This window comes from Homalodisca vitripennis, chromosome 5, assembly GCF_021130785.1.
Source record: "Homalodisca vitripennis isolate AUS2020 chromosome 5, UT_GWSS_2.1, whole genome shotgun sequence".
Taxonomy (NCBI): Eukaryota; Metazoa; Arthropoda; class Insecta; order Hemiptera; family Cicadellidae; genus Homalodisca; species Homalodisca vitripennis.
Genome location: NC_060211.1, coordinates 183,897,502 through 183,925,463, shown reverse-complemented (window position 1 = coordinate 183,925,463; position 27,962 = coordinate 183,897,502). Strand labels below are relative to the sequence as shown.

The 27,962-nt window shown below is 32.8% G+C and overlaps 1 protein-coding gene across 5 annotated transcripts; it reads right to left on the bottom strand.

The window, feature by feature from the left end:
• Positions 1-32: 32 nt before the first annotated feature.
• LOC124363312 (cytosolic 5'-nucleotidase 3-like) lies at positions 33-27,928 on the bottom strand. 5 transcript variants are annotated; one of them, XM_046818551.1, is made up of 9 exons: positions 27,895-27,928; positions 19,796-19,837; positions 17,639-17,693; positions 16,718-16,816; positions 12,619-12,688; positions 10,359-10,581; positions 4,531-4,744; positions 2,933-3,049; positions 33-1,685 (listed from the first exon to the last, which is right to left on the bottom strand). In XM_046818551.1, the coding sequence occupies exons 4-9, from the start codon at positions 16,814-16,816 to the stop codon at positions 1,575-1,577; spliced, it is 834 nt and encodes a 277-aa protein (XP_046674507.1). In that variant the 5' UTR covers positions 17,639-17,693; positions 19,796-19,837; positions 27,895-27,928; the 3' UTR covers positions 33-1,574. The 5 variants fall into 5 exon arrangements, with proteins under 5 accessions (XP_046674507.1, XP_046674506.1, XP_046674504.1 ...); XM_046818550.1 differs by lacking the exon at positions 27,895-27,928 and adding an exon at positions 27,468-27,673; XM_046818548.1 differs by lacking the exon at positions 27,895-27,928 and adding an exon at positions 26,705-26,748.
• Positions 27,929-27,962: the final 34 nt, after the last annotated feature.

Here is a 27,962-nt window from a genome sequence, read left to right as displayed (position 1 = left end):
TCCACTCACATCTTTTGTATGGAACTTTTTCTTTGGGGAAATTCAGGTGGGGCTAAGGAGGTCTTCTCATGCCAAAAGAAAGCTTTGCGCATAATGTTTAATTTTAATGTCACTGACTCTTGTAAGCCACTATTTATAAAGCATAGTATACTCACTGTTCCTTCCATTTATATCTTGCAAAGCTTAATGTATGTTAAGGAAAATCTAGATTTATTTAAACTTAGACGCTCTAAGCATGACTACTGCACTAGACAACGAGACCTTATTGACCTAAAGCACGCTAGACTAACAAAAACTCAGCACGCATACTCTTATATTGGTATCAAACTGTTTAACAAGCTGCCTATGTCTGCTAAGGATGTTACCTGTAAAAACTTTAAAAATGTTGTAATTAAGTGGTTAAAAGAAAAAGCCTTTTATAGTATAGATGAAATGCTTCTGTGTAGTATAGACGATTTAGCCTTTTAGATTTTATTTCCTTTTGACTTGTACTTTTAACCATAAGTGTCTAGTAAGTATTTTATTTTATACTATCTTGTTATACTGTGTAAATGTATAACAAAATGACTTTGTCAATGCATTGTAATATTGTGGGACGACAATAAACAGATTCTTGATAAACAGATTCTTGATTCTTGATTCTTGAGTGTTCTGAAATCCATCGGATTCCAAGCCACCTGATCAATAAAATATACAAGTACCAAATTAGGTACTAATATTTTTTTACCAGTTTCAGTTTAACATCTCGTGACTGTAGATATTCCTCGACAGTCTGGCTGAAATATACCAAAATTATAATCATGTACATTTCATATTCTTACAGGGAGTCTAGATACGCCCTGTCACTTAAATATTTTATCAAAAACTGATAATATTCTAGTTGATAAGAACCAACTTTCAGCCTTCAGTGTTTGCGATGATGACCAGCCGGTTCGGCTCCACGTTTGTACGTGTGTGGTACTATATATGTGTATCATAAAGTATTTACCATGTGTATGTTTTATTTAATGAATGTGTGTGTGTTTTATTAAATGTTACTTTATGTGTTTTTAACTTACGTTGATGACACATAACACACCTGATGACAGAACGTTTGTTCCGAGATATGTAGTGTTAAATCAACGTAAAACAAATATTGGAACTGTTGGCAAGGTAAGGTACCATATATTAGTTAAACAATTGTAAAATTGTTATATTGTGATCAACTGATATCATGGGGTCCATAAATCATAACAAAATCAAATTTTCTATTGATTAAAAATAAGCCTTCACGATTTCTTTAATTTTCTTTTCACATTTTGCAACAACTTAAGTACTTCTTAAAATCTAATATAGCCTGCAATCCATATTTTAAGTCACAATAATAAAATATATTTTTAAATGTGTATATAATATTTGTATAATTTATAATACAAACTTCAATATAACAGAAAAATACAAATGTTGACTATAAGACTCATGAAAATTCAATAAATGCTCTGCATTATTAATACTGTGTAGAAAAGTACGTTTCTGGTACTATACTTTGGTATGTTGGTGCAAAAAAGTGAGGTTATGTGTGCAGCTCCATTCTCTTAAGAGCGGCCTGCTATCCTTCCCAATAATGCTGTTACTGTATACATTGTCTGGTCTTCTACTAAAACTAAGTCATAACAGCTTTTGTACCTCTCCAATTTCTTTTCATCCTGCAAAAAAGATAACGGCCTCAGTGATTAAACTTGATAAAAATATAATTTACTACACTATAAAGTAATAAAATATAATATGACTACTAGAATTTAAGTTTTCCCTGTTCACACCGTTGCTAATATAATTAAAGTCTTGACATATTATGGCCCCCTTGTTGAGCCACCTTTAGTGAACAGATACAGTATTAAACCAAAACTGACAGAGCCAGTAATACACATTGCCTATATAGGTGAGTGGAGAGAGCGGAGCTATATTGTGATTAGTTTCACCAATCAGCAATCTACTTAGCAACAACTTAAAGTTAAGATTAAATGTAATAATGTATGTGTTTTATTTCATTGGGTATAAAACGACTTGTGCCTTGATCCAATCACAATACACTTCTGCTATCCTCCACCCAACTTCCACTCCACAAATTGTAAAATTTTTAAGTTATTAATTCAGATATGTCACAGATCTTAGGCAATAATGCTGGGTTAATTAGCATTTTTATTATAACTTTTCATATTTTAAACAAAGCAAAAAGTTGTGGAAATGTTTTTGAGTGCTTTTTTTATTAGTACTTCTGCAGACTAAAATTGGATCTGAATTTTGTAATAAACACTTCAAGAACATTTAAACAAATTGTTTGCAAGAAAAGTTGCAATGTTAAATATATATTTTTAGTCAATGCACATTTTATGTCTTATGCATTCTAAGTTTTACAATGGTAAAAAGTACAAACATTTGTTAAAAAAATAATAATAAAATAGTTTTTTTTTATCAGAGTAGTATAAAATAGAATGATGATAAATAATGGAATTTATAGAAGGTGCCATATAGATATCACTTGGTTATTTTAGAGGATACTTTAATAATGTGTGATATAATAAGAACTAAATTAATTTTTATAACAATTTTAATTTATCATGTGGATATCAATTTAACATCATAAAAAAAACCAAAATGACATTTGACAAACAGGTTGAAACAGTGTTTACCTTTTAGCAGTAGCTCTATACTAGAGAGTGAGTTGTTGCAACTGCCCCGTCGCAATGTTCCGTAAATGGAACAGTTACAGAATCGCAACAACGAAAAAAAAAAATGGTGCAACAGTACCTGCAGCGACAACACAACAGTTGCAACAAATGTTTGCCGGCTAGTACTGATACCGGAATGAGAACTATGGCTTGCAATGAGTCCAGAGAGGCTAATTAGCCATGCAGCATTCACCAGCCAGTGTCTAGAGTAAAGTTATACTAACCGTTCCAATAAAGAAGCCGATCTTAAGTACTGTCTTCGTATCAGGAACACTGTCAGCCATATTACAGTCTCCAATGGAGTCCCCTAGTAATACCACATTGTGCCTCTCCTGGTCCACCTACAACATTCACAGACCATCACTGGCATCAGTATAAAGTCTCCAATGGAGTCCCCTAGTAATACCACATTGTGCCTCTCCTGGTCCACCTACAACATTCACAGACCATCACTGGCATCAGTATAAAGTCTCCAATGGAGTCCCCTAGTAATACCACATTGTGCCTCTCCTGGTCCACCTACAACATTCACAGACCATCACTGGCATCAGTATAAAGTCTCCAATGGAGTCCCCTAGTAATACCACATTGTGCCTCTCCTGGTCCACCTACAACATTCACAGACCATCACTGGCATCAGTATAAAGTCTCCAATGGAGTCCCCTAGTAATACCACATTGTGCCTCTCCTGGTCCACCTACAACATTCACAGACCATCACTGGCATCAGTATAAAGTCTCCAATGGAGTCCCTTAATAATACCACATTGTGCCTCTCCTGGTCCACCTACAACATTCACAGACCATCACTGGCATCAGTATAAAGTCTCCAATGGAGTCCCCTAGTAATACCACATTGTGCCTCTCCTGGTCCACCTACAACATTCACAGACCATCACTGGCATCAGTATAAAGTCTCCAATGGAGTCCCCTAGTAATACCACATTGTGCCTCTCCTGGTCCACCTACAACATTCACAGACCATCACTGGCATCAGTATAAAGTCTCCAATGGAGTCCCCTAGTAATACCACATTGTGCCTCTCCTGGTCCACTTACAACATTCACAGACCATCACTGGCATCAATATAACAATTCAGTAAACATGAGTACAGTATAATTCCATTTAATCTAGCTTCTGTGTTAACTTAGGCATCTAAAGAAATTAAAATAACAAACATCCATTTTTCAGTATTGATTTGTCTCGTACTCTTTCGCGGATTATCTCATAGCATTTGTGATTTCTGAAAAGGTAATTGTGCTGATTAAGTGAATATGTTCTGTGAACTAGATGTCTTTGGTCAGAGCTTGTTATTGACCATGGGAGTAATATTTGACTAGCTGATAGCGTTAACCAATCAGATTGTTGAATATATTCATCCCGAAAATCTATCACTAGTATCCCACAAGGCTCTAAACTTGGTCCTCTTCTGTTTCTTCCTTATATAAATTATTTCCCATGTTCATTAAACACAAAATCAAGTTTTTAAAACACAAATAGTACACATTTTACAAATTTATGACAGTTTAAATAAAATTTATAAATTGATTTATAGTAATGTGTTGAAAGTAACTTCTCTGTTTACAACTCATTTTTACTTTATCGAATGCCACCTCTTAGTTTGAAGTTTACAATAGTATAACATGAATCAGAAAAAATAAATAATGCATTATTCACTTCTAAATCTAAAAATTCGTTCTAGTTTAGTTGTGTAAGTTAATTTTTTTGTAATCTACATAAATAACGTTTACTGAACTCAAGATTTTGGAGACTCTTTCTAAAATATGTACTATAATTACGGGGCATATATTAAGGTTACTTACTGGCAACGGAAACATGTGTTTATTAAACACACTGACTGTAGGTCTGGAAAACTCCTTGATTCGGCCGTTATCATCAAATGTGATGTAGTTTGAGACCACCCTCGGTTTGTACTCTTTCAGTACATATTTGACTACCTCTCCTAGGCCAGCGGATACCACAATTAGTGGCACCTGATGGTCTGAAAGTAATCTCAGCATTTTCTCACACCCATCTCTGTAACAGAATAGAATATATTTATTGTGTTGACAATATATTTCACACTGTATTGCAATAGTCAATAATACCAGTTTTTCACAGTATTTATCTTAAAAACTAAATCCATTCACTTGACTTTCCATACAGTTGCATGCAGGCACACATTCATACACATACAATTTCTAATTGTAGAAATTTAATTAGCTTAAGACCAGGTAATTTGCACTTTCGTCATTTTGAAAATTGTTCTAACACATCACGTTTACAAAATAATATTATAAATATAAAATTGCTATTTTTAAACATTCAAGGTCTTAATGGCAAAACCACTGTTCTAGAAACTTTCATACAAAATGAATTGAACCTATATGTAATTTGCTTATCAGAGCATTTTCTTAAACAATCAGTGGTAGCAACTTCATTTCCAAATGGTTTTTACTGTGCTTCTGCTTTCTGTAGAGCAAACCGGATTAGAGGAGGAACATTAATATTTGTCCACAATAATTTTCATGCAAGGCCTCTTGATGTTGCAGAATTTTGTATAGAACTTTATTTTGAAGTAACCGCTGTATTGTTGGATAAATTCAAGTTAATTATTGTGTCATTGTACCATTCAACTGATGGTGACCATAATATTTTTCTCAATAAACTTGAAAATCTTTTATTATATTTAACTCAATGGGCCAATTATACAATAGTTATTGGAGGCGATTTGAACATTAAATTTGATATTACAAAAAACAAACCATCTGTTAAATATTTTTTAAATTTATTAAGGGAGTACAATTTTTATTGTCTGAATCAATCTCCCACACGAGGTGCAAATTGCCTTGACAACATTTTTGTCAATTGTGGGCAGAATAGGGTTAACTCTTGTAATATTTTTCGTTTTCCCTTTTCTGATCATGATGGTGTAATGGCTGACCTTAATGTGCTAGATACTCAAGCTCTTTCTGCACCAAATGATAAAAATGGTTTTATTGGAAAAAACATGTACTTACAAATTGTCTTGCCTAAACAAGAAATATGCAACTTAATATCTAGTTTGAATGCTTATGACTGGGAACATTTAATTAATGAAATTAAGTTCACTGACGCTGAACAATCTTTTTGGTCCTTTTTTCAAATTCTTTTAAATAATATAAATTATTACTCAGTTATTAAGAAAAAATCATTTATAGCTAAAAGCAATTTTAAATATAAATGGTACACTAGTGAATTAAGGAATATGAAAGAAAAGTTGTTATGTTTTGACTCTTTAATCAGAAGTTCTAGGGAGCCTTCGAATGAACTTCTCCAACTTTTTAACCACCTAAAAAAAGAATATAAATTATCTATTAAAAACGCCAAACTTAATCACAACACCAATTATATTAAAACCAGCAACAATAAAAATAAAGATGCATGGGAAATAATTAAAAGCAAGAGTAAAAGTACACCCCATAGGCTTCAAACTGATATTACTTCAGAAGATTTTAGTAATTTTTTTATTGACTCAATAAAAAAAATTAAAGTGAAAACCGGTACATTTATTAATAGTAGTTTAAATTCATTAAAAGCTAATTGTATTAATTCATCATTTTTATCATTTAAATCAATCAAGCCATCTGACACAATTGATGCAGCTAAAAGACTAAACAATTCAGATAGTAATGACATCTACAATATATCCAATAATCTGTTAAAGAGATTGATTTATACTTTTGTTGAGCCACTAACACTTTGCTTCAATATGTGTATGAGTCAGGGTATTTTTCCGGAGCAACTGAAGGTGTCCAGAATTTGTCCAGTCTTTAAAAAAGGTCCCTATAATGATCCAAGTAGCTACCGCCCAATTTCGGTCATCCCAGTCTTGTCTAAATTACTAGAACTACTGGTCTATGACCAAATAAGTGACTATTTAGAAGAAAATAAAATTTTAAGTCCATCACAATTTGGTTTCAGAAGAGGTAAATCCACTATTGATGCCATTGACAAGCTAATACGAAATATACTGTCAACTTTTGAAAATAAGGCCTTTGCTCAGGCCACTTTATGTGACCTGAGTAGGGCCTTTGATTGTGTAGAACACAGTACTCTTTTAGCCAAATTAAAGCATTATGGAATTCATGGAAGTGCCCTTGATTTTATAAAATCATACCTCATCAATAGAACACAAAAAGTATACATCAAAGGAAGTTGGTCACAGGAAGTCAAAATAGAGTACGGTGTCCCTCAGGGATCTGTACTTGGACCCTTACTTTTTATCATATATATAAATGATATAACATTGGCTGTTGATGCTAATACGCTTCTCTACGCTGATGACACAACTTTTTTCAATAGTAGTAATAACCTGAATGAACTAAAGAAATTAACCGACACCACAATAAACAAGGCATCAATATGGTTTAAAAAAAAACGGTTTTTTAATGAATGAAACTAAAACTCAAAACATTTTGTTTACTTTAAAATCAATTCCTGAAAATAGTTTTAATTTTGAATCAAGTAGTGTAATCAAAATTTTAGGAATTCATATTGATAATAATCTTTCATGGGGACCTCACATTGATTTTCTGTCTACTAAATTATCTAGAATTATTTTTTTATTGAGACGTCTATCTTGCTGCATAAGTGAAAATTATGTTCGGACTGCATATTTTGGATACTTTCAGTCAATTTTGAGATACGGATTAATACTGTGGGGAAATAGTGCTAGAGTTCAGGAAATACTGGTGCTTCAAAAGAAAGCTGTTAGAATTGTTGGTAAAGCTGAATATCTTGATCATTGTAAACCTGTTTTCATTAACCAAGGAATACTTACAATAGTTAATTTATATTTGTTTGACTTATCTGTTTACATTTTAAATAATAAGGACTTAATAAACCATACACAAACACATATAACACACGAAACAAAAATAACATTTTAATTGAATATTGTTGACTGAGCAAATCTTTGAATAGTCATGTTATAATTGGCTTGAAGGTGTATAACAAATTGAAACATTTGATAGAAAAATACCCTCTTAAAATTTATAAAAATAAACTTTATGAATGGCTATTAAAAACCCTTTATATAATATTGATGAGTTTTTTTCTATTAACAAAATAGACTTTTAATGATTGTTTTAAGATAAACTCATAATATAAGAATAAGAATAAGAATAAGAATAAGAATGTATTTATTCCATCATCAAATAACAAAGGTAAACATATGTAAAAAAACTTGGAATGACTAGTCACCGCATCAAGTAAAGGTGACTAGCACAATGAAAATAAACAAGAACTTCTTACATCAAACAGTCTAAATATTACTTATAACCTAGCGGTCCGCTGCAGTGTCAGCACTTATTTATTTAACTGAACCAAAGTACACTTTACATTAATACGAGTAAGTAAAATAAACTAAGTAAACTATTCACTTCACTAAGTAACCTCGTCAGTAGGTGAACTAAAAACATCCAATACATTAAATAAAGCCAAACAATTGAATACTTAAAAATATTTACACAAACGCATATAAACTCCATTCCATATATCTACAATAGGAATTCGTTTTTAATTTTCATAATTATAGCTAATGTAATATTTCTACCAGGTCATTAATGTTGTCTTTATCAAACAGCCATGATTTTAATTTAATCTGAAATAGCCTTATGTTTTGACTGTTTTTTATGTCTATTGGTAAAATATTAAAAATTTTTGGGCCTAAAAATATAAATGTTTTACTGAACATAGTTTTATTCACTTTTGGTCTAATGTATGTTACTTTAGAAGCTGCCCTGGTATAGAAGCGAAATTGTTTTGAACATTTATTTCCACTACGTATGTAAAACATTTTTAATACTTTAAAAATAAAAAGGTATTTCAGAGGCAGAATTTTTAGGAGGCGAAATAGAGGCAAGGACGGTTCGTGTTTGGATTTAAATGTTATGATCCTTATAAAGTGTTTTTGTACGATTTCTAATGGATTTAGTGTGGTATTGTTTGCTGCACCCCACACTTCTATACCATAAGTCAGTCTTGAGTGGATTAAGGCAAAATATAGCATACGTAAAAGGTCATCGGTTAAAAGATTTCTTAAATAATAGAACGTTCTTATATTTTTTCTTAATTGGGTCTGTAGATGATAGATGTGTTGCTTCCATGAAGCGTTTTCTATCTAGTTGTTGATAAATATAACTAGTATAATTATCAACTAGACAATTAATGTCTTATATTGTTATATATATAATATTTATGTATTATACTTATTAAATATTATTTAGAGACAATGCTACTTAGTCTGTAGCTGAATTAGACTTTGTCAATGCATGTAACATGTTTTACAACAAATAAACAAATTTATTATTATTATTATATACAAAGAAAAAAAATCGTGGGATCAACCCCCAGGGTTGCAACACTGCCGCGAATATCAATCCCAAGTGTGATCCATGAACTCGCCAACTGAGTAAAAAGCATAAGACACCAGGTAGTGTTTTAATTGGGTTTTAAACTTTTTTGGATTTGTTTCAAAATTTAGTGTTTCAGGGAGACTGTTAATGAAAATTAACTGAGAGAAACTCTTGTTACTCGTCCACAATAATTAGCCTAAGTTTTGACATTATATCCTTAAACCCATGTTTTGTCACCTGTTAACACATTTTCAGTAATTTGGCATTGTTGTTGCCTTCATTGGGGTCACCTGTGCAACTTTCATTCACGACTGTTTTTGTTCAAAATGCAAAGATTTTAGAAAATATTTTGCTGTCACACGTTTTATAACAAAAAGATTTTAAAAAATGTCATGTGATTAGCAAATAGATCAAAATTATCAGTGATTTCTCAGATCGTAATATGGCAATCGTTCATAACCATTTCTTCCACTTTTTCGCATGTTTATTTTTCATAATCTAATCTGGATAATTGATGATCCAGATAATTGGTGATACAACAATTGTAGTCCATATAATTGGAGTCCGGATAATTGGAGTTCTATGGTAAAAACTGTATCTATGATCCAACTACATGATTCTGGTTCAGATTTGTTCATATACATTGGAATGAGGTGGTGTTAAGCCCACAAATAAAGTCAACATAAGAATTAAATATGTAACATTTATCTTTTAATATTTACTCTCTGCTCAATAAAATGTATTATGCTGCAGAGCTGACCTCACAAAATGAAGTGAGGAACCAGATTATCTTCGTTAAATTAAACGCTACAATGTCAAGATTCTGGGGTGCAAGGGTAATTCGATAGGTCTAGTCTACTGCAGGAGATGACTGTTGGAGTTGTTGGGATTCGTTCCCTAACTATCAGAGGCTAGTCTCAACAAGGGTGTGCCACCCCCTGCCGGCATTGACTGGAGACGCTGGTTCAGAGCTTGCCTCCGCTTCTTCCGGAGGGACTTTGAGATTAGTGCCCTAATTCTTCCTCATGGATCTCGATAAGAGGTGACTCCTATCCCCTAACCTTGCCCATTCTGAATATCCTGTCACTCCGGAAGCAGCGCAAAGGTTCTTACAGGACTAAGTGTAATTTAAAAGCTTCTTGCCCTAAGAGAACAATAACTTAAAATTTAACTTAGCCCATAGTTAATCCTCAAATTTGTTGAATTCTCCCAAAGCAACCTTATGTATGTCATTTAAAGCCGACAGGACCTACCTGAGAGGTGTATTTATGTTATCATTTGACTGCAGCAGGTCATTCAGAGTCATGACCTCCCCAGCACACAGATTCTCGTGGTCCTCCCACCATCTGTACAACACTTCCTGCCGCTCCTCCACACTCAGATTTGGGTTCTCATAGGCTGGTCCATGTTTCACAGCCAGAGCATTGTAGCCATCCCGGTATGCCTGAGACAATGTCGCTGTGTTCTTGAAAACATCTGCAATTTATCACAATATTCTCCAAAAATGTTCCCAAACATTGCTTTCTCACATTTTATAAAACCAATTATAAGTAGTTCTTACTTTATTACACTCAATCACCTTAACATTTATTTATGAAACTATTTCCCTTTTATTCCAGACTCACAAGCAAATTAGTCTGACACACAGCTTTGGTTAGGATTCATCAAGAAAAAGATTTTATAGAACTCCATTGCCAACTTTAGTCAATTTACCTATTCAAAATTTAATCATTCAGAATTTTCCTTTACATTTGAAGGTGAAGAACAACTATTTGTGAAGTATTTACTGGAGAGATGGAGAGCACTTCATACTTAGAGTCTGTTTCAAATGTAGGGAGAACAAGGGTGAAATTTGGAATTCCTTGCTTCTTTTGTAATTGTAGATTGCTTTCCCATTCAGATCAACCGCCTCCCAACAAGAGCACACGCTGAAATGGGAATCCTTGATATCCAGTGCTGAGCCAGATGCTATATGTCATAGATTGCTACTCATGTGTCTCATTGTGATAAACTCATGGTTGGTAACATCAGATACCAACCAATGGTGCATGTTACATGGTGGCTGTTGTTTTATCTGATACTGGTTACTGGTAAGTCTGTTATGATCTACAAAAAAAGGTGGAAATATGTGTCACTGGCTTGAGTTCTGTGTTGAGTGCTTTGCACGCTGTGGAGGTGGTCAGGTATCAAGATAATCAGTCATTGACAATTCATAATTTGACTCAATAGTAAAATAATATTAAGGCCGGCAACATCACCTTCTTGTCACGTACGATCACTTGGTGCAGGATCTAGTAGTCACGAGTAGCAGGATAGTTCTTTACGAGTTTGAGCCTAACATTATGGCTACTAAGATGAACCACTAGAACTCTTGATGAGTTTGAGCGCTAGAGTTCTTAATGAGTTTGGGCCTAACAGAACTAAGTAGGAAGAAGACTCCATCGCATCATTCCACACATTATTAATCTCAAAACTACCCCCAACTTGACATCCAACTTCTCAAAAATAAAAAATTGTCAATTATTACATACTTGTTAAACATAGTGACCACAGCTACATCATGAGTCATACTATTATGTTCCACCAGCTACTTTTCCCATTTACCATCTCATTTCCAGAGTAAAGAATGTTATAAAAATATTGTACTCAAACTTGTTCAATAAAAGTGTTAAAATCCAGTAACGATTTCCTGCCAAAATACATGCACTTAAAACGTGTTTTGTTTATTGCTTACAACCCCAAAAGGCTATAAATAACAAATTTCTCTAGTAAATTCTAGGAGCAACCCCAATATATATTTACTAGAATGAGTTCCCATAATAGTAGTACTTACTTGATTCCACTACTCCTCTTGGACGCAATTAAAAATCTGTATAAACGAAAAAAAAAAAAATACAATAAAGAAGCGATTACTCAAATAAATTGAAAATTATAGGCACAACTATCAAATCTCCATGAAAAGAATTTCCTTCTAACAAAGAGGCAAAAGAATGGCTGGGAATAAGGCAATAGCATTTTTCAAACTGTAAAAAATAAAACTGAGTTACGCTAATTAAAAATTACTTTGATAATATATATGAAAATAAAGACCCATGTACGGTTCTATGTATGCAGTTGATTTATTACAGAGGATAGAGTTGCTTAACGAATACTTTTATAAACTAAATATATAGTAAAAATAATTAGCCCCTTAGGAATCCTGCCTTTAAAAACTTTCAAAATTCAAAAATGTAAAAATACATTTAAATATTCATCTTTCATCTCGTTCTTAATAAATTAGTTGGCCTGCAATAAATTCCAAAAAATGCAATATTCACTAGTCTAAATTACAATATTATCTAATAATAACTAAACATTTTTGTCTTAAACATCTGTTTAAAAATACAATACACATTATTACCTTCCTTATGTCAAACATATCCAGAATATTATTATTTTTTTTTTTAATGTTGAAGTATGAAAACTATTTAAAATAAACACAAAAAAGTATGCAAACGAATGTTAAAGGCTTACCTATACTATGTAATGCAGGTTTCCCATCCACTATTGATTTCGTTAAAGTACCGTCAAAATCTGCAATGACCTGAAAACAACATAATTATTTTTTTTAAAGATAAAAATTTTAAGTTAACTAAATTAAGTTCTCAAAGAACTGTTACAATCGTTTAAATTACTTTGAATTCCTCTCTAACACCTTCACTGTGACTCTAGTTATGTGCCGAATGTAGGAAGGCCAGAGTGTTCGTCCACTGTAGCCAATGTGTTAATCAACATTTATAAACCATCCATTAAATTACCATGAGCTCATTTTAATATATCAAGCTTACATATGGTTTGGATATGGTACATATAATTTTAGTACAATAATTTTGGTTATTAAAAGCAGTATAATATAAGTTCTGACAGATGAATCTAAAATAGAAAAACAAATTTTGTAGAGTAAGACTGCCAGAGAATTGAACAGTATTCCTTTTGTGTTTAGCCAATAATGATACAGCTCTGCCTCCCTCTTCTCACCCTTAAGCAGACAATTACTGCTTCTGCCAATTTTGGATTGAGATTCGTTGACAGAGGATGGGTCCCTACAGCGTGTAACAAAGATTTTATTTTTGTCAGCAATTGTATGATTGTAGAGTGAATCTGAAAACTTAGATTATTGTCATGCACTGGCCACTAAGGTGTAAGAACACGGTAAATGAATATTAATCCCACTACTAGAAAATACTAAATAGAGAAATTGGTGCTAGTAAAAATATATAGTATAGTTAGTTCCACGTTCGCCGTGCAGTACCGGTCTAACGGGACATACTCATGTTACTATCTTTGCTGGGAACATTAAGCCTGGTGTCATACGGGTTCCAACTGTCCTCGTAAACCGTGCAAAGGTATAAATAGATTTTACTGTACCCTGCCTTCTGTACCTTAAACCATGTTCATATGTGTTTTATTTATCTGCGATTTTTGTATCACTTTAAAAAGTTTATAAAAATATAGGTGTAAAAGGAACTTATAATTTATTATTAAATAATATGTAAATTAATTAACACCAAACTGATGTTTAAATACTGAAACATTAAAATAGTATAATTTAGTTATGATAGTGTTTTAGACAGATTTTATTCCAGTGACAGTAAAAAGATTCTAGCTTTAGCACCTGCAAATGTAAGTACATATGTGGTGTATTTGTATTTATATTATATAGTTATCCACTGATTCATTCCAAGTAACTTATATTGCAAGATATGGTTCTGAATAGGCTAAAGGCAGGACAGGAAAGAATCTGTTATCTTATCAGAGAAGGCATGGCTTATATATACAGGGTGTATATTATGTCTGGAAACACCCAAATATATCCTTTAATAATTTAAATATAAATTTGAAACCTCTTACAATCGTGATAGAGATTGGGCATCTACTTTTTGGAACAATGTTTTGTTATGTCACACCAACGGGGGACGTCCTGCCGAGGGTATCGTGAATATTCTTAATGGAAGCCTATACCTTGTGATACATAATTTTAAAGGTAATAGCTTACTGAATTGAATGCCACAAACCGCATCTCAAAGGAATTATTCTATCAGAAAATAGAGCATTTTTAGTATTGAAAATTTACTGATGTTCAACAATGTAATTTTAACATGGTTCTTGCCACAAAATGTGTTACACTAATTTTTTAGCATTTTTTAAATGTTCAATTAAAATAAAATAAACAATTTATTTTTAAGCTGGTTTCATTAGTACAAATTTACCAGTTTTTATTACAATGAATAAAACCTATGAGTCACTTTCTCTGATTACTTATGAATCTGTACTTGGTGTTTTCCAGTCAGCAGGAAGGTTTAAAGAGACAAAGGTCACTAGCCTATGAGAAACATTATTGTGTTATTAATCATCTGGTCTACAGGTTTCAGTTTGTTTAGCATGGAGCTTTCACTAGACAGGTCTAAGCTTGGGAATTACAAATGGACAAAGGTCATATCATTCCTGTCGAGTTAATCAGTGTCTCTGAAGCATTGCTGTCAACAAGTTACATAATTACAGTAGTTCAGTTTTTATTTGGCATTTTAATGGAATTGTCTGAAAGAGAACGAATTACTCTGTTGATGATGCGAGGATATGGCGATCGTCAAAGATCTTATCGGGAAGTTTGTAATTTGTTTAATGACACTTTCCCAGAAAGGAATCCCATAAGTGTTTCAACAATATCAAAAACTATTGAGCGTTTTGAAATGACAGGGAGTGTACGTAATCGGCCAAAGTCGGGTAGGATACAATCTGCAACAGATGAAGAACATGCACTAGATGTTTTGCAAACATTTATTGAAGACCCACATACATCGCTCAGAAAAGCTGCACAGCAACATGATATGCACCCTATGTCTGTGAGTAAGATTTTGAAAATTAATAAATACAAACCATTTAAAGTTCATTTAGTCTACAGTTAAGTGAGGATGATTACGACAGAAGAGTTGAGTTTTGTGAACTTGTGATGCGCAAATGTGATGACAATAGAGATTTTCTGACCAACATACTATTTTCTGATGAGGCAACTTTTTTCCTAAATGGCAATGTTAACAGGCACAATTGCCGTTACTGGGCTAGTGAAAACCCACATTGGATTACTGAGTCCCATTCACAGCAACCACAAAAACTGAACGTATGGTGTGGAATTTTAGGTAACAAAATTGTTGGACCCTTTTTCATCAATGGAAATTTTAATGCCGAACTTTACTACAATATGCTCCAAAATGAAATAATCCCAGCTATTCAAATTGCATCAGGAGAATACTTTGATAATGTATGGTTTCAGCAGGATGGTGCTCCACCCCATTATGGGAGACAGGTAAGAGAGTATTTGGATTTAAGGTTTCCTCATAAATGGATTGGCCGAAGAGGAGAAATCGAATGGCCTCCAAGATCTCCGGATTTGTCACCAATCGATTATTTCCTATGGGGTCATTTAAAATCCAATGTTTATAGAAGAAAGCCTCACAATTTGGAAGACCTAAGAAACAGGATTATAGAGGAGATTGCTTTGATAACTGAAGAAATGTTAGGCAACTCTGTCGAATCATTTTACACAAGATTGGCTCATTGTCAAACCGTAGAAGGAACACAGTTCGAACAATTCCTTTGACACCAAATGCAGGTAAAACGTTTGTTGTAAGACTTTTCTAACAGCATACATTATTTTTTATTTGTAATAAGAAATCAATAACATAAGTATTTCCATAATTGTACTGTAATAAAAACTGGCAAATTTGTGCTAATAGAACCAGCTTAAAATGAAATTTTTGTTTTATTTAATTGAACATTTAAAAAAATGCTAAAAAATTAGTGTAACACATTTTGTGGCAAGAACCATGTTAAAATTACATTGTTGAACATCAGTAAATTTTCAATACTAAAAATGCTCTATTTTCTGATAGAATAATTCCTTTGAGATGCGGTTTATGGCATTCAATTCAGTAAGCTATTACCTTTAAAATTATGTATCACAAGGTATAGGCTTCCATTAAGAATATTCACGATACCCTCGGCAGGACGTCCCCCGTTGGTGTGACATAACAAAACATTGTTCCAAAAAGTAGATGCCCAATCTCTATCACGATTGTAAGAGGTTTCAAATTTATATTTAAATTATTAAAGGATATATTTGGGTGTTTCCAGACATAATATACACCCTGTATATATATATGTGTGTTATCAGAATTCCTCAGCCTAAACACGACAATAACAGATTGCTGAGACGGGCTTGTAAACAAAGTAAAAATCAAAGTATTCATCAGTTTGGTGGAAGTGGCGGTCCTTTGTGGACGTCCTCTGCACAGGCCTAAGCTTTGGACAGTGCTCAGTGTAATATTTTTAAACTTTATTGTGTTTATGACCTAATTACATAGTATATATTATGTTATACTTTTTCTTTTCCGTTTTTGCAGCCTTACAGTAAATCGAGCTGGGTAATCAACATAGTAACATGTAACATAAATATAACTTAAAATAATACAAAAAGAAAACTAAACAATATAATTGAGTGAGATTTTTAGTACATAACTAGAGAACTAGAGAAATTATTTAACTTGTGTAATATACTGAAAAAGAAATTACTCACTTGAAGTTTGTCCATTCCATCCGTGACCAGATTTTTCAACTTTTTCTCAAATTTTTCCTTGTCACCAATTATCACATTTTCTTGCTGGAGTTCTTCCATCTAATAAAAAGAAAATGTAACATTAGATTCTTTCCTGGAAAAATAAGTAAGAACTTGTGAATAAATCTCATGTGTGAACCACTGAGTGAATGTTCATCTAAGTTAATTATTTCCACCTTTTCTAATAGACGATCTTGAGCGTAAATGGCTACACCTCCTTCAAGATGTGCTTCTCTGCAGTAGTAACTCTTCAAGGAACATCCCATGAGCATGATGTTTGTTAGTATTTCCTTCTTACAGCCATGTTCCGTAAGTATTACCAGGTGTGGTTTGAGATCGTCTAATACAACATTGAGTCTGTCTATTTTATTTGAGATTCTATCCATATTTTGTAATATGGTAGAAATATAATATTATATCCACATTCTATAATATTAAATTTCATTATATTGTTTCTGTTTTATTCCATTGCTAGCCATATATTGCGCAAGAAGCATTTCTATGACAACCATGTGTCGTGCAAGTAGTTCTGGCATTTTATACTAGATTTCAGCACTTCCTTGGTCTACTGTCAGATTTTAGTCCCACATTGCAAACAGCTACCATGTGATGTTGTATGTCACTCGTCCTGGACAACTTTACGGTTTTATTTCTAGTGATTATCATAACATGGACATATCCGATCCACAAATAGGCGATTGGCTGCATTTCCCTGATGATCACATCATGAACACGGATAGTAAAAATAACTTAGTGAACAAAACGTAAAAATCTGTAAAAAGACACTAACAATAACTTTTTGAACTTGACAAAAAATATATCTAATCTTGGAGTACCATGAAATGTTATCAATATACAGGTAATAATTAGTGGAAAACTCACCTTTGATGAGTAATATTTAATCTTGGATATGGACCACACTCTGCTAAAGCTCAATCTGAAAATTATAAATTTAATATAAAAATTATCAAGACTGTTATAAGTATTATGATCTTTAAACAACAAATACTAGTTTAAAACAAGTAATGGAGCTACACAGCAATTCTGGAAAAAATACAAACTTTATGTTCTGAACTACATACATCCAGTAAAACATATATTTGTTCAAACAAATGTTGGGTTAATATATAAAACCCAATTTTTATTCGCTAATGGGAAGATTTTTTTCTGATTTGCAGATTTTTAATAAGTTTCATTATTGTATATCTCTATTTTACGAACATTAATTTTTTACAATTTCTCTTACAGTTAATAAGTAAATTTGCCATTTTTCGGCTATCTTGTTATGTGCTAAATAGATTTTTTAGGAACTGAGGAACCTAAATGTTTATAACCTACATGTAAACAACAAAATGTTACACAATAACTAATTATTATTATTTTTTTCTTAGCATGAGGCAATTTTATTTTATAACATAACATAACAAAATTTAAAACAACATGACCCAAAGTAATTTAAAATATGCAAAATAGGCCTTCCAGCACAAGACAAGTAAATGGCTTACTATTACTTAAAAATTCAAAAATCTCAATTTTAATTGTCATGAAACAGGACATTAAATTAATAAATAAAGGTGCATATGAAAAATATATGATGGTACCAAATTTTGGTAAATGCACATGATTGATATAACTAATGCAGTCCACATTATTGTGATTATTGTCTGTAAGGTCCAAGGCAGCAGACACCATTAGAGATAATGAGATAATGCAGGATCAAATCCTTTCAGCAACCTCAGCACTTTTATCAATATCCTTGACTTTATATTGTGAACCCTTTGCCTTACTTTGTTTCATAAGATCCTTGCACACATCTGGGGACAAGTAGAATTGGACAAATAGTTTTTCCTTTTATGAGAAAAGAGCATTTTACATCAATACATCTAATGTCATAAATACAGGAAGGAACTATGGGATCAATGCCTCCCGCAGAGCAAAATAAATATTGAAACTAACATGTGTGTATAAATATATGAACTGTTTATATATACCTCAACCTCAAAAAGCTTATAACAGGTGATTTGCTATTAAATTTGCCAAAATAATCCTCACAAATACAAAGGTATAATATACAAAGGTTCCTCTACCACAATGATAGCACACTATCATTAAATCATTTTTAAATAATTTATAAATGCCACTGAATACATTTTTATAATAAACTATATCAACTATAATCTTCTTTGGTTTAAATTAAGTGATAAAAATGTATATTGTGAGATTTTTACAGAGATTTGTCATTTCATTACATAAACAAACTCCCTGACTTATTGTGTTTTTGTTGTTGCCTGAAACTTTCGGATTTTTGTGACCATTCCTGAGATTTTTGAACAAAATAACAGGACTATGGCAAACATAACGTTGCTGTGTTACAACACATAACAATGACAATAACCGTAATCACCGTTAAATCATACATTGTCAATTATGAATGTTAAATAAAGCACTGATATATCACAGCAGTTTGGTGATACAATCAGACACTATCAGATAACACTGTGTGCATACATCTAGACATAAACTTGTCCTTGAATCCAAACAGGGCTTAAATATTTTATTGATGCTCTTAAGAACATTTAATTAGTAAAAAATAAGAACATAATATTTCAAATATGATCAAGTTTTTACATTTAAACTGAGTTTGGTTGGGTCTAGTCTGAAAAGTTCTTGCTCATTAAGCCTCAAACTGGTTACAAGAATCCAACAATCTCTCATTAGAATTATAATATACTTAGAAAAAGAGGAAACCTTGTACGTCATTATGAATTTAACTGAAAATTTATTATAATAAATCTGAAAGGTCTTAAGTTTTAGATTTTAGATAGACAAACATAATTTTTGTATCTTGTGTGTGATACCTTCCCACACAAAAATATATGAAAGGAACCATTTTCACCACTTGAGCCCTAAGTACTACATAAATCTTGTAACATATTTTAATAATTATTTTTTTAACCTTAATGTAGATAGCACAATTTTATTTGTAAAAGAATAGGGACACATTCACAAAACTGAATAAAAGTCACTTATGGCTATTACCTCCAAGTTGAAATGTAGCAATGGCTCCAAGTAGACAGCAATCTGCAAGATTAGATAAAAGGTCATACATGTAATGATAAGCTAATTTAATTGCAATCTACCAAAACAGTTCCTAGGGTTAATGTGCTAGAATGTTACGTTACCCAACTGTCGATTGATCCCAGTAATAAATTAAAAGTAAAACTAAATATAACAAGTATGTAACAAATTAAAAGAATAAGTAAATGCAGGTTTGTTTTGTTTCATTTGAATTTGAATATCTTTAACAAGTAAATGTAATTTGTAAGTAAAGAAAACTCTTTTATACTCAGTTTTATTTTCTCTTCCTGTAAATATAGTATAAGACTTAAGCATTGTGACAGTGTACAAAATCAATATTGAGATCTTTGTAAAAATCTGTTAAAAATTTATGAAGGATTCAATTTTAACATTAGGTGAAAAATAGCAATCACAATATGAGAGAAGCTGAAGACCTAAAATAATAAAGGTACATAGTTTAAATAAACTTTGGAATATACACAAACTTAAAAAAACCCATTCTGTGATTTTGTTAATTGTGCTGAACTTTTAGAGATTGTTTAGATCTTTTAGCTCTAAACTACAATGTTTAATCAAATTTGCAACCCTCTAAAAACCCTTACAATTTTGAACTAATAAAACTATTTCTTACCTATGAAAATTATAAACTTAACTCCTAAGAAAATGATCGATTAAATCTGCATTTAAGGTTAAAATGCTACTGAAACCATTACTATATACAATTAGATGTAAATTCAATATATTTTAAATCCATAATTAAAAATGTTGCCTGCATTGAAAATATTATACCACAATACATAGTATAAATTAAAGTTGCTTTTTGTGTTGATCTGTGCATCAATATTTTCTAAACTACTACACGAATTTTTATACGGTTTTCACTGTCGGTTTCGTTATGAACTAGGGCAGGTTCCCTAGGTATAATATATTCATTTTTTAATCCTACGAAGTAGAGAAATGTTTATATAATGCAACAATGTATATCTATGAGGGTTACCCCATAGGAAATGATTGCATTAAACACAATTCATTAATTAAAGAGACTGTTAAACGTAATCAACTGTTCTTTGTAAGTATTGAGTTATGAACGTATAAATATATGTTTAATTAATTCAATTGACTATAATTTTTAATTTGTTTTCGATTATAGTCTTGAAAGCATACTGTAAGCTTGATATTAATACTTCTTATTTCAACATTTTCTGGAATCAATATTGAGCACAGATTTTATCCAAATAAGAAAGTTCGAAGTTTTATTAAAAACATATTTTTAGTTTTATATTTTAGCACACATTAATTATGCAGTGCTTGATTATTACTTTAATGTAGATATAAAAGACTATGTTACTATCTCATTTTTAATATACATTTAAAGACTGTTATAAAACCCATCTTGGTTGTTTTTTTACAGAAGTAGGCTGCTCAGACTTGCTTATATACCTTCTTGACCAGGGCAACAAAGCGTACTTAATTGTGACATCATAAGTATCTTAGACAGGAAGTAAATTACAATGGAAGAAAGTATGACCAAAGTAGGCTCCTCAAACCTGTGTATGTTTTCTTTGTCAGGGAAACAAACAAAACAAACTCAAAATTGGCGTCGGAAATATAATCTACTCCAACCAGAAGTACTCATTAACGTTCAAAGCGTAAGAAATTTCATGCAACGCTGCAGGTAATTGCTAGTAATTAACTAAAACTTTAAAAAATTAATACAACAGTGAGATCTGTGATAATTCAGTTCTTCACTAACGCTCAGCCTATTACTTGAGGGATTGAAAGATTTCTTTTCTGTCTATATCTCATACTGATCTATAGACTTGAAATTGCCATGAAGCTTCACTCCTATGAGGAACATTGCGTTCAAAGATGGTGCATATCACCACATGGGATTTGGCTGAACAGTAGCGAATATTTTTACATTGGTCTTATGGGTAACCACAATGGTAACGAGAAAATATCAGACTAAACTTGTTAACAAACTCAGTACAGTACACACAAAAGAGATTTTAATATGTGTAATATTGACATATGTACCATAACTATCCATCCAACACATAGTTAACGTCTTTTTATGGTGACTTGGTGCGTCGTCTTTTATTATTTAAACACTGATATGAAACACAATTTTATGAACAAAAATGTGAATGCATCATGTGGCAAGATATCTCGAGAAAGATTTTATCCGTAAATTTTGTTCATTAGACAATCTGCTTTGAAAACATAGTCAGAAAAGGAGGTTTCAGGAAAATATATTATGTCAAAATAATATACATGTATTAACATTAATCAGACCAATGTCCTGATTACTTTTGTTCAAATTTGACACGCTGAGGTGTTTTACCATTGAAAATGTGTTTTATATTTTTAATTTTCTACTTAAAAAGTGTAATTTAATTCTCTAGTAAAAACTCATGTATTTAAAAATCTCTTTACATGATCTTTAGTTTGATTAAATTCATACCAGCTTATTTACAATTTATTAAATGTTAACAAATTTGCTACAAATTAATTCACTACATTGTTACTCAACCTAAATTTTACAGGTAATATATTACTTGTGAAATACAAATTTTACTACATTATGTTACAATGGGAAATTTGTGCCATATTTTGTAAATTTTCTATGTAGGCCTACATACATAGAGGTCTTCACCTATAGCTACTGATCGGAAAACCCTGATAAATAACATGACAAAGGGTGTGAGGATATGAGTAAATATGTGCTAATTCCACTGAAATGAAAATGTAGAAATATTTAAATGCAGAAGAAGTAATGAAAAGTACAACCAAAAGACGCCCTCTGGAAGGGACTATTTAAAAGTAGTCAAACTGCCCCAAAGTAAGCTGGGGGAATGAAAAACATTAAGTAAGTAAGGTTTTCTAGAAAATAGATATTTAATCACGCTTTAGAAAACACTTAGGGTTACTGTGCGATTAGCAGATCCAGTTTTTATATGGAGGGTAGACTTTAATAAGTGGCCTACACTCGTTATTCGGATGTTTTTTATCAAATGGTTCGATGTTTTTACCAGAAGGAATCATTCAATACCTATTACAATTTATTTAACTTAGCATATGATTTCAACTTATTAGGTATAGTAATTTTAATGTAAACAATAAACAGCAAGAAGTAACTAATGTTTTGACTTTGTAGATGGCTATGAATATGAGGAATGTATGTGAGATATTTCTTACAAGTGACGAGATTTATTTAAGTGGCTTCAATATGTGGGATTGGCTCCTGGGGAGAATTCTTTCCTCCATTTCACAAAAGCAGTTACTCATTGATATCAAGCTGGGCAAGTTATAAATATTGTAAGGTCTCTGATATCTAAGTATAGGCCATACTCGGTTTTGTTGTTTTGTAATATCAGTGTTAAATTTATGTTTTTAAAATTGTAATGCACAAGATTCTTCTTGCTATGGTAATTTATTATACCTCTTATTGTGTACGATTTTTACTTATTGAAGTTGGATAATATATCGAACTATTTGAAAAAAACATCCAAATAACGAGTGTAGGCCGGTTATTAAAGTCTCCCCTATATGGATATTAACAAACATTATTTCTAGTCACTTATTAATACAATCAACCCATTCTAAATACTCAGGTTGAACAATATTTAACCATCCATATTTACTATAAACACATTTTAGATTGTAAACATGATATGATTTGTAAGTGACTTAAGTTAATCTGAATAAAATTACGATTAACTTGAGATAACTAAATAAAATTGTCTTAATTGTATTGGTTTGTTTGTTTAATTTTTTTCATTACATATGACAATATTTTATAATACCTGTTCCCTGTTTGTTGTTTATAATTAATTGTTATTTATAGGCCTGGATTATGTAAAAATATTTCAAATTTTAATTTATGATATTCTAATTAGTACTTTATATACATTGATATTGATTGCAAGTTCAATTAATTGATATATTAACTATCTGGTTTTTAACAAGCAATATCAAAGTCAGCCAACATTTGATCAAAATTTAACAACTTTTAAAAATGGGGGAGGGGTTATAGTACCCTCAAAACGGAAGCCTTTCAGCATAGTCAACAAGGATATACAATGACCTCTTCCATGTTCACATATTTGTGCCTTTTCATTTTAGTGAAACTGTTATAGGCAATTGTACACCCCTTCCCTTGTCATTTTGGCACAAGTACATGTATTAGTCTAGTGCTTGATGGTACGATAAGCGGACCCGGTTTTTTATATCGAAATTGGCAAACGATATTACTTAATCATAACCATCGATATAACCAATCGATACTAATGAATTATTTTGAACAATTAACTTAAAATAATCTATATGAACAGCTGTAAACACTTTCAAATAATACAAGTAAGGTTATATTTCAAATTTCACATAAGTAACATTGTTTATTAAAAAATGGCTGTCAATCTTAGGAAGCTTCACGAAATTGCTTTAAAAGACGATAAAAAGTAACTTTAACTAAATGAATCAGAACGAGAACAATCAAACAGCAAAACTGAAAAATAATTAAGAAATGATAACAAACATTGGGAATAGAAAAATAAATTAGAACATAACAATAATTAGAATAGAAAACGGAAACTTGTCGAACTATCTACATGTTTTTGGCTGGGTAGCAATTTTTTACTGCTTTTAAGAAATGGTTGAACGCGTCCTCTTCAGAAAATTGTACCTCTCTTCTATATAAATATTCACAGATGTGATCTGCGAGAAGGTCGGCTGGGATACCACTTCTTAGACTGCGTTTTACGGCTCTCCACGAACTTTCAACTGTCTGAGTGTTGGCACCAGTTGCTGGGTTTAAAAAGCTTTCACTATGGTTGACAGTAAAATGGACAAAACCACAATCACTTAATCCAAAATAAGTTTTCCACAAATCTGTGACTATGGTTGTTCCAGGCTGTACGTGTTTTAGTACGAGAGGAATGAGAGTTTTACCATCTCGTTTGTTTTCAGGACAAGTCTCTATCCTATACCTACCCCCACGTTTTTGTCCTTCCGGTATAGAGCTGAAGTCTGAGGTCAAGTACCTGGGCGTGATCCTAGATAGGGTTCTAAACTGGGGACCTCATCTAGAAAGGGTCATTGCCAGGGGTAAGTGGTCTCTAATACAATGCAGACGTGTGATAGGTGGGTCCTAGGGACTGAAGCCGAGGCTCTTGTACTGGCTTTATGTTTCCGTGGTCACTAATGTACGGAGCTGTCGTATGGTGGCCAAAAACGGAGGCCAAGACGGTGGTAGCTCGTCTGGCGGGTATCCAAAGGATGGCCTGTCTTGCTATCACTGGGGCTTTTCCTAGTGCGCCAGGCGTGGCTCTGGACTGTTGTCTTAACCTCGCCCCCCTGGACATTGTCATTCGAGCTATGGCCAGGAGGTGTGCCTACTGTCTTCAGCAGATGGGACTCTGGTCGGGCTGCAGCGGTGGGCACTGCAGAATTAGCACTCTGATACAGGAGGATGTTTTGCACATGATCTCTGATCAGATGCCACAAAAATTTTCCTTTAACAAACCCTTTAGGATTATTTATTTATTTTTTTTTTCCCCCTTGGGGCGGCCTACTGCCATGGTTCACAGACTCGAATGGTTCACAGACGGCTCTAAAACAAAAAGCGGCACAGGCGCTGGAATTCTGGGAGTGAGACCATGTAGGGAGCTGGTGGTCCCTATGGGTCCGTATCCGACAGTCTTTCAAGCGGAGGTCGCAGCTATTATGGAATGTGCTCATGAGAATCTTCGTCTGCGATAGAGGGGCAAGACTATTAACTTTTTCACGGACAGTCAGGCAGCGCAAGCGCTGATGGCGCTGGATTCTTGCGTGATCAAATCCAAACTGGTTTGGGATTGCTATCAGGCTGTTTCCTCCCTTGCCAGAATCAACAATGTAACCGTTTGTTGGGTTCATGGTCATGAGGGGATTCTTGGGAACGAAAGAGCTGATGCCCTGGCCAACCAGGGTTCAGCGACAATTATGATGGGCCCTCAACCGTTCTGTGGTGTTCCAAGGTGTGAATCCTCTAGGGTTGTCTCAAAATGGATTCGTGCGGAGCATGGGAGAAGGTGGAGGTTGTATCCGGGTTTGAGATTGAGTAGAATGGTATTACAGTCACCTTCCTCCAAGGTGGCTTCGGACCTTCTCTCATTAAACAGATCAATGTCTTCTAAGGTCATTGGTCTCATTACGGGGCATGGTCACCTGAGGAAGCATCTTCACAGAGTTGGCATCCTTCAGGAGGATCCGCTCTGTGGAAGGTGTAATGAGCAGGAGACTGCTGAGCACCTGCTCTTTGATTGCCCTGCAATAGCAAGAGAGCGGTATGCCATCTTTGGTAGTTTGGACAGGGGTGGTGGAGTTTTCCCAGGAGGACTTGATAGGTTGTTTTCGGCGGTTTGTTAAACTGCTGAAATTGTAGACTGGTGGGCCTCATGGTGTGTTTCCGGGGTGCGCAAAAAGCCCTTGAGGCTTAAGTGCATGGCAGTAGGCCGCCCCAAGGGAGAAAAAAAAAACATAGAATCCAGGTTCTTTCTACCAACCTCCCTTTTGTTATTTTTACGTTTTCCAATTTTACACTCATCAATTTCCACTACCACTCCAGGACCTCCAAGCTTTTCTTTCCTATTAAAAGTGATCATCAATTCAAACAAAACACACTTCCCTGCAAAACGACAGCCAGTCAGATACCGTACTTCTTGATGGACTGTGTAAATCCGAACTACACTCAAGAATTAAAAAAATCGTAATTTGTCTGATTTCTGGAAAAGAAGTACATTAAAGTCACAATATTGCGCAGTCTGAATTTTGACCCTTTAAAAAAACTATTCTTCAGTGCGTTTTTACTAAAATTGTGTTCGCCATTACCTTCTTTTTTGCATCTGAAGACGACCATGTTTGCTCCTCTCACAGTTACATTTGTTTCCTTTCCACAAATAGCCTATCACATAATGGATTCTTAGGTACTAACCCAACATGTTGAAGCCATAAAAAAACACGTTTTATCGTCTTTTAAAGCAATTTCGTGAAGCTTCCTAAGATTGACAGCCATTTTTTAATAAACAATGTTACTTATGTGAAATTTGAAATATAACCTTACTTGTATTATTTGAAAGTGTTTACAGCTGTTCATATAGATTATTTTAAGTTAATTGTTCAAAATAATTCATTAGTATCGATTGGTTATATCGATGGTTATGATTAAGTAATATCGTTTGCCAATTTCGATATAAAAAACCGGGTCCGCTTATCGTACCCTACCCCTAATTTTGGTTATAATTTGTTTGACCACTGTAAATATTAAATTCATATTATAATTTAAATCATATGATTGTTACTGAGGACTATAAATACTTTTATATCGATTTATAGTCTAGGATTTGAGATGCGAATATTAGTCGATGATTACATTCTTCGATATAAAGAACCGGGTCCGCTTATCGTACCCTACCCTCTGATAATTTTGTTCCAAGATATTAATGTTGCTTTCATATTTTTATAAACTTTTCGGATTAAAAAAATTACTATTCAACAGTAATGTTAAAAATCACTAACCAAATCCTATTAGATCCCATGTACTACACTAGAGAATTGCTAAGACGGTATACTGGTAGGATAGGTTAGGATTTACCTTTATCGTTGAATAGAGTTCCTAAATCAAATTTAAACCACCAAACATTTAATAAAGAAAGTACTATTTAGCTAAACCTATATTATTTTCTCCATATTCTGTAAAATTTAAAACATTTCCGTAACGTAAAACGGTATTTTTGTTTACTATAGCCGGTACATAGGAATAATTTAACTAACACAAATCCCAATACAAAATATAAAACAAACAATAATTTCCAAGAATAACAAAAACAAGGTTTTTTATATTGGCTATGAATTATAATCATGCAACCTCATTGTCACCAACGTTTGTACAACATTCCTTGAAAGAATAAGTCGAGTTCTAAGAGCTCAATAATTTAAATATAATAAATTTCAAATTCAAAGTGATAAAAATGGAATAAATCTTGTCATTTTCATTTCTTAAAAAATTAAATCGAATTTACCTATGATGGAGTAGATAGGAATAAGTGATTTAAACAGGCACTTAAAATTATGAATAGCAGATTGAGAT

Coding starts and splice junctions, on each gene's coding strand:
- LOC124363312 (XM_046818548.1), bottom strand. Junction 12,689..16,717: donor ATGGAATGGACAAACTTCAA/GTGAGTAATTTC, acceptor TGTTGTTTTCAG/GTCATTGCAGATTTTGACGG. Junction 3,050..4,530: donor AACACATGTTTCCGTTGCCA/GTAAGTAACCTT, acceptor TGAATGTTGTAG/GTGGACCAGGAGAGGCACAA.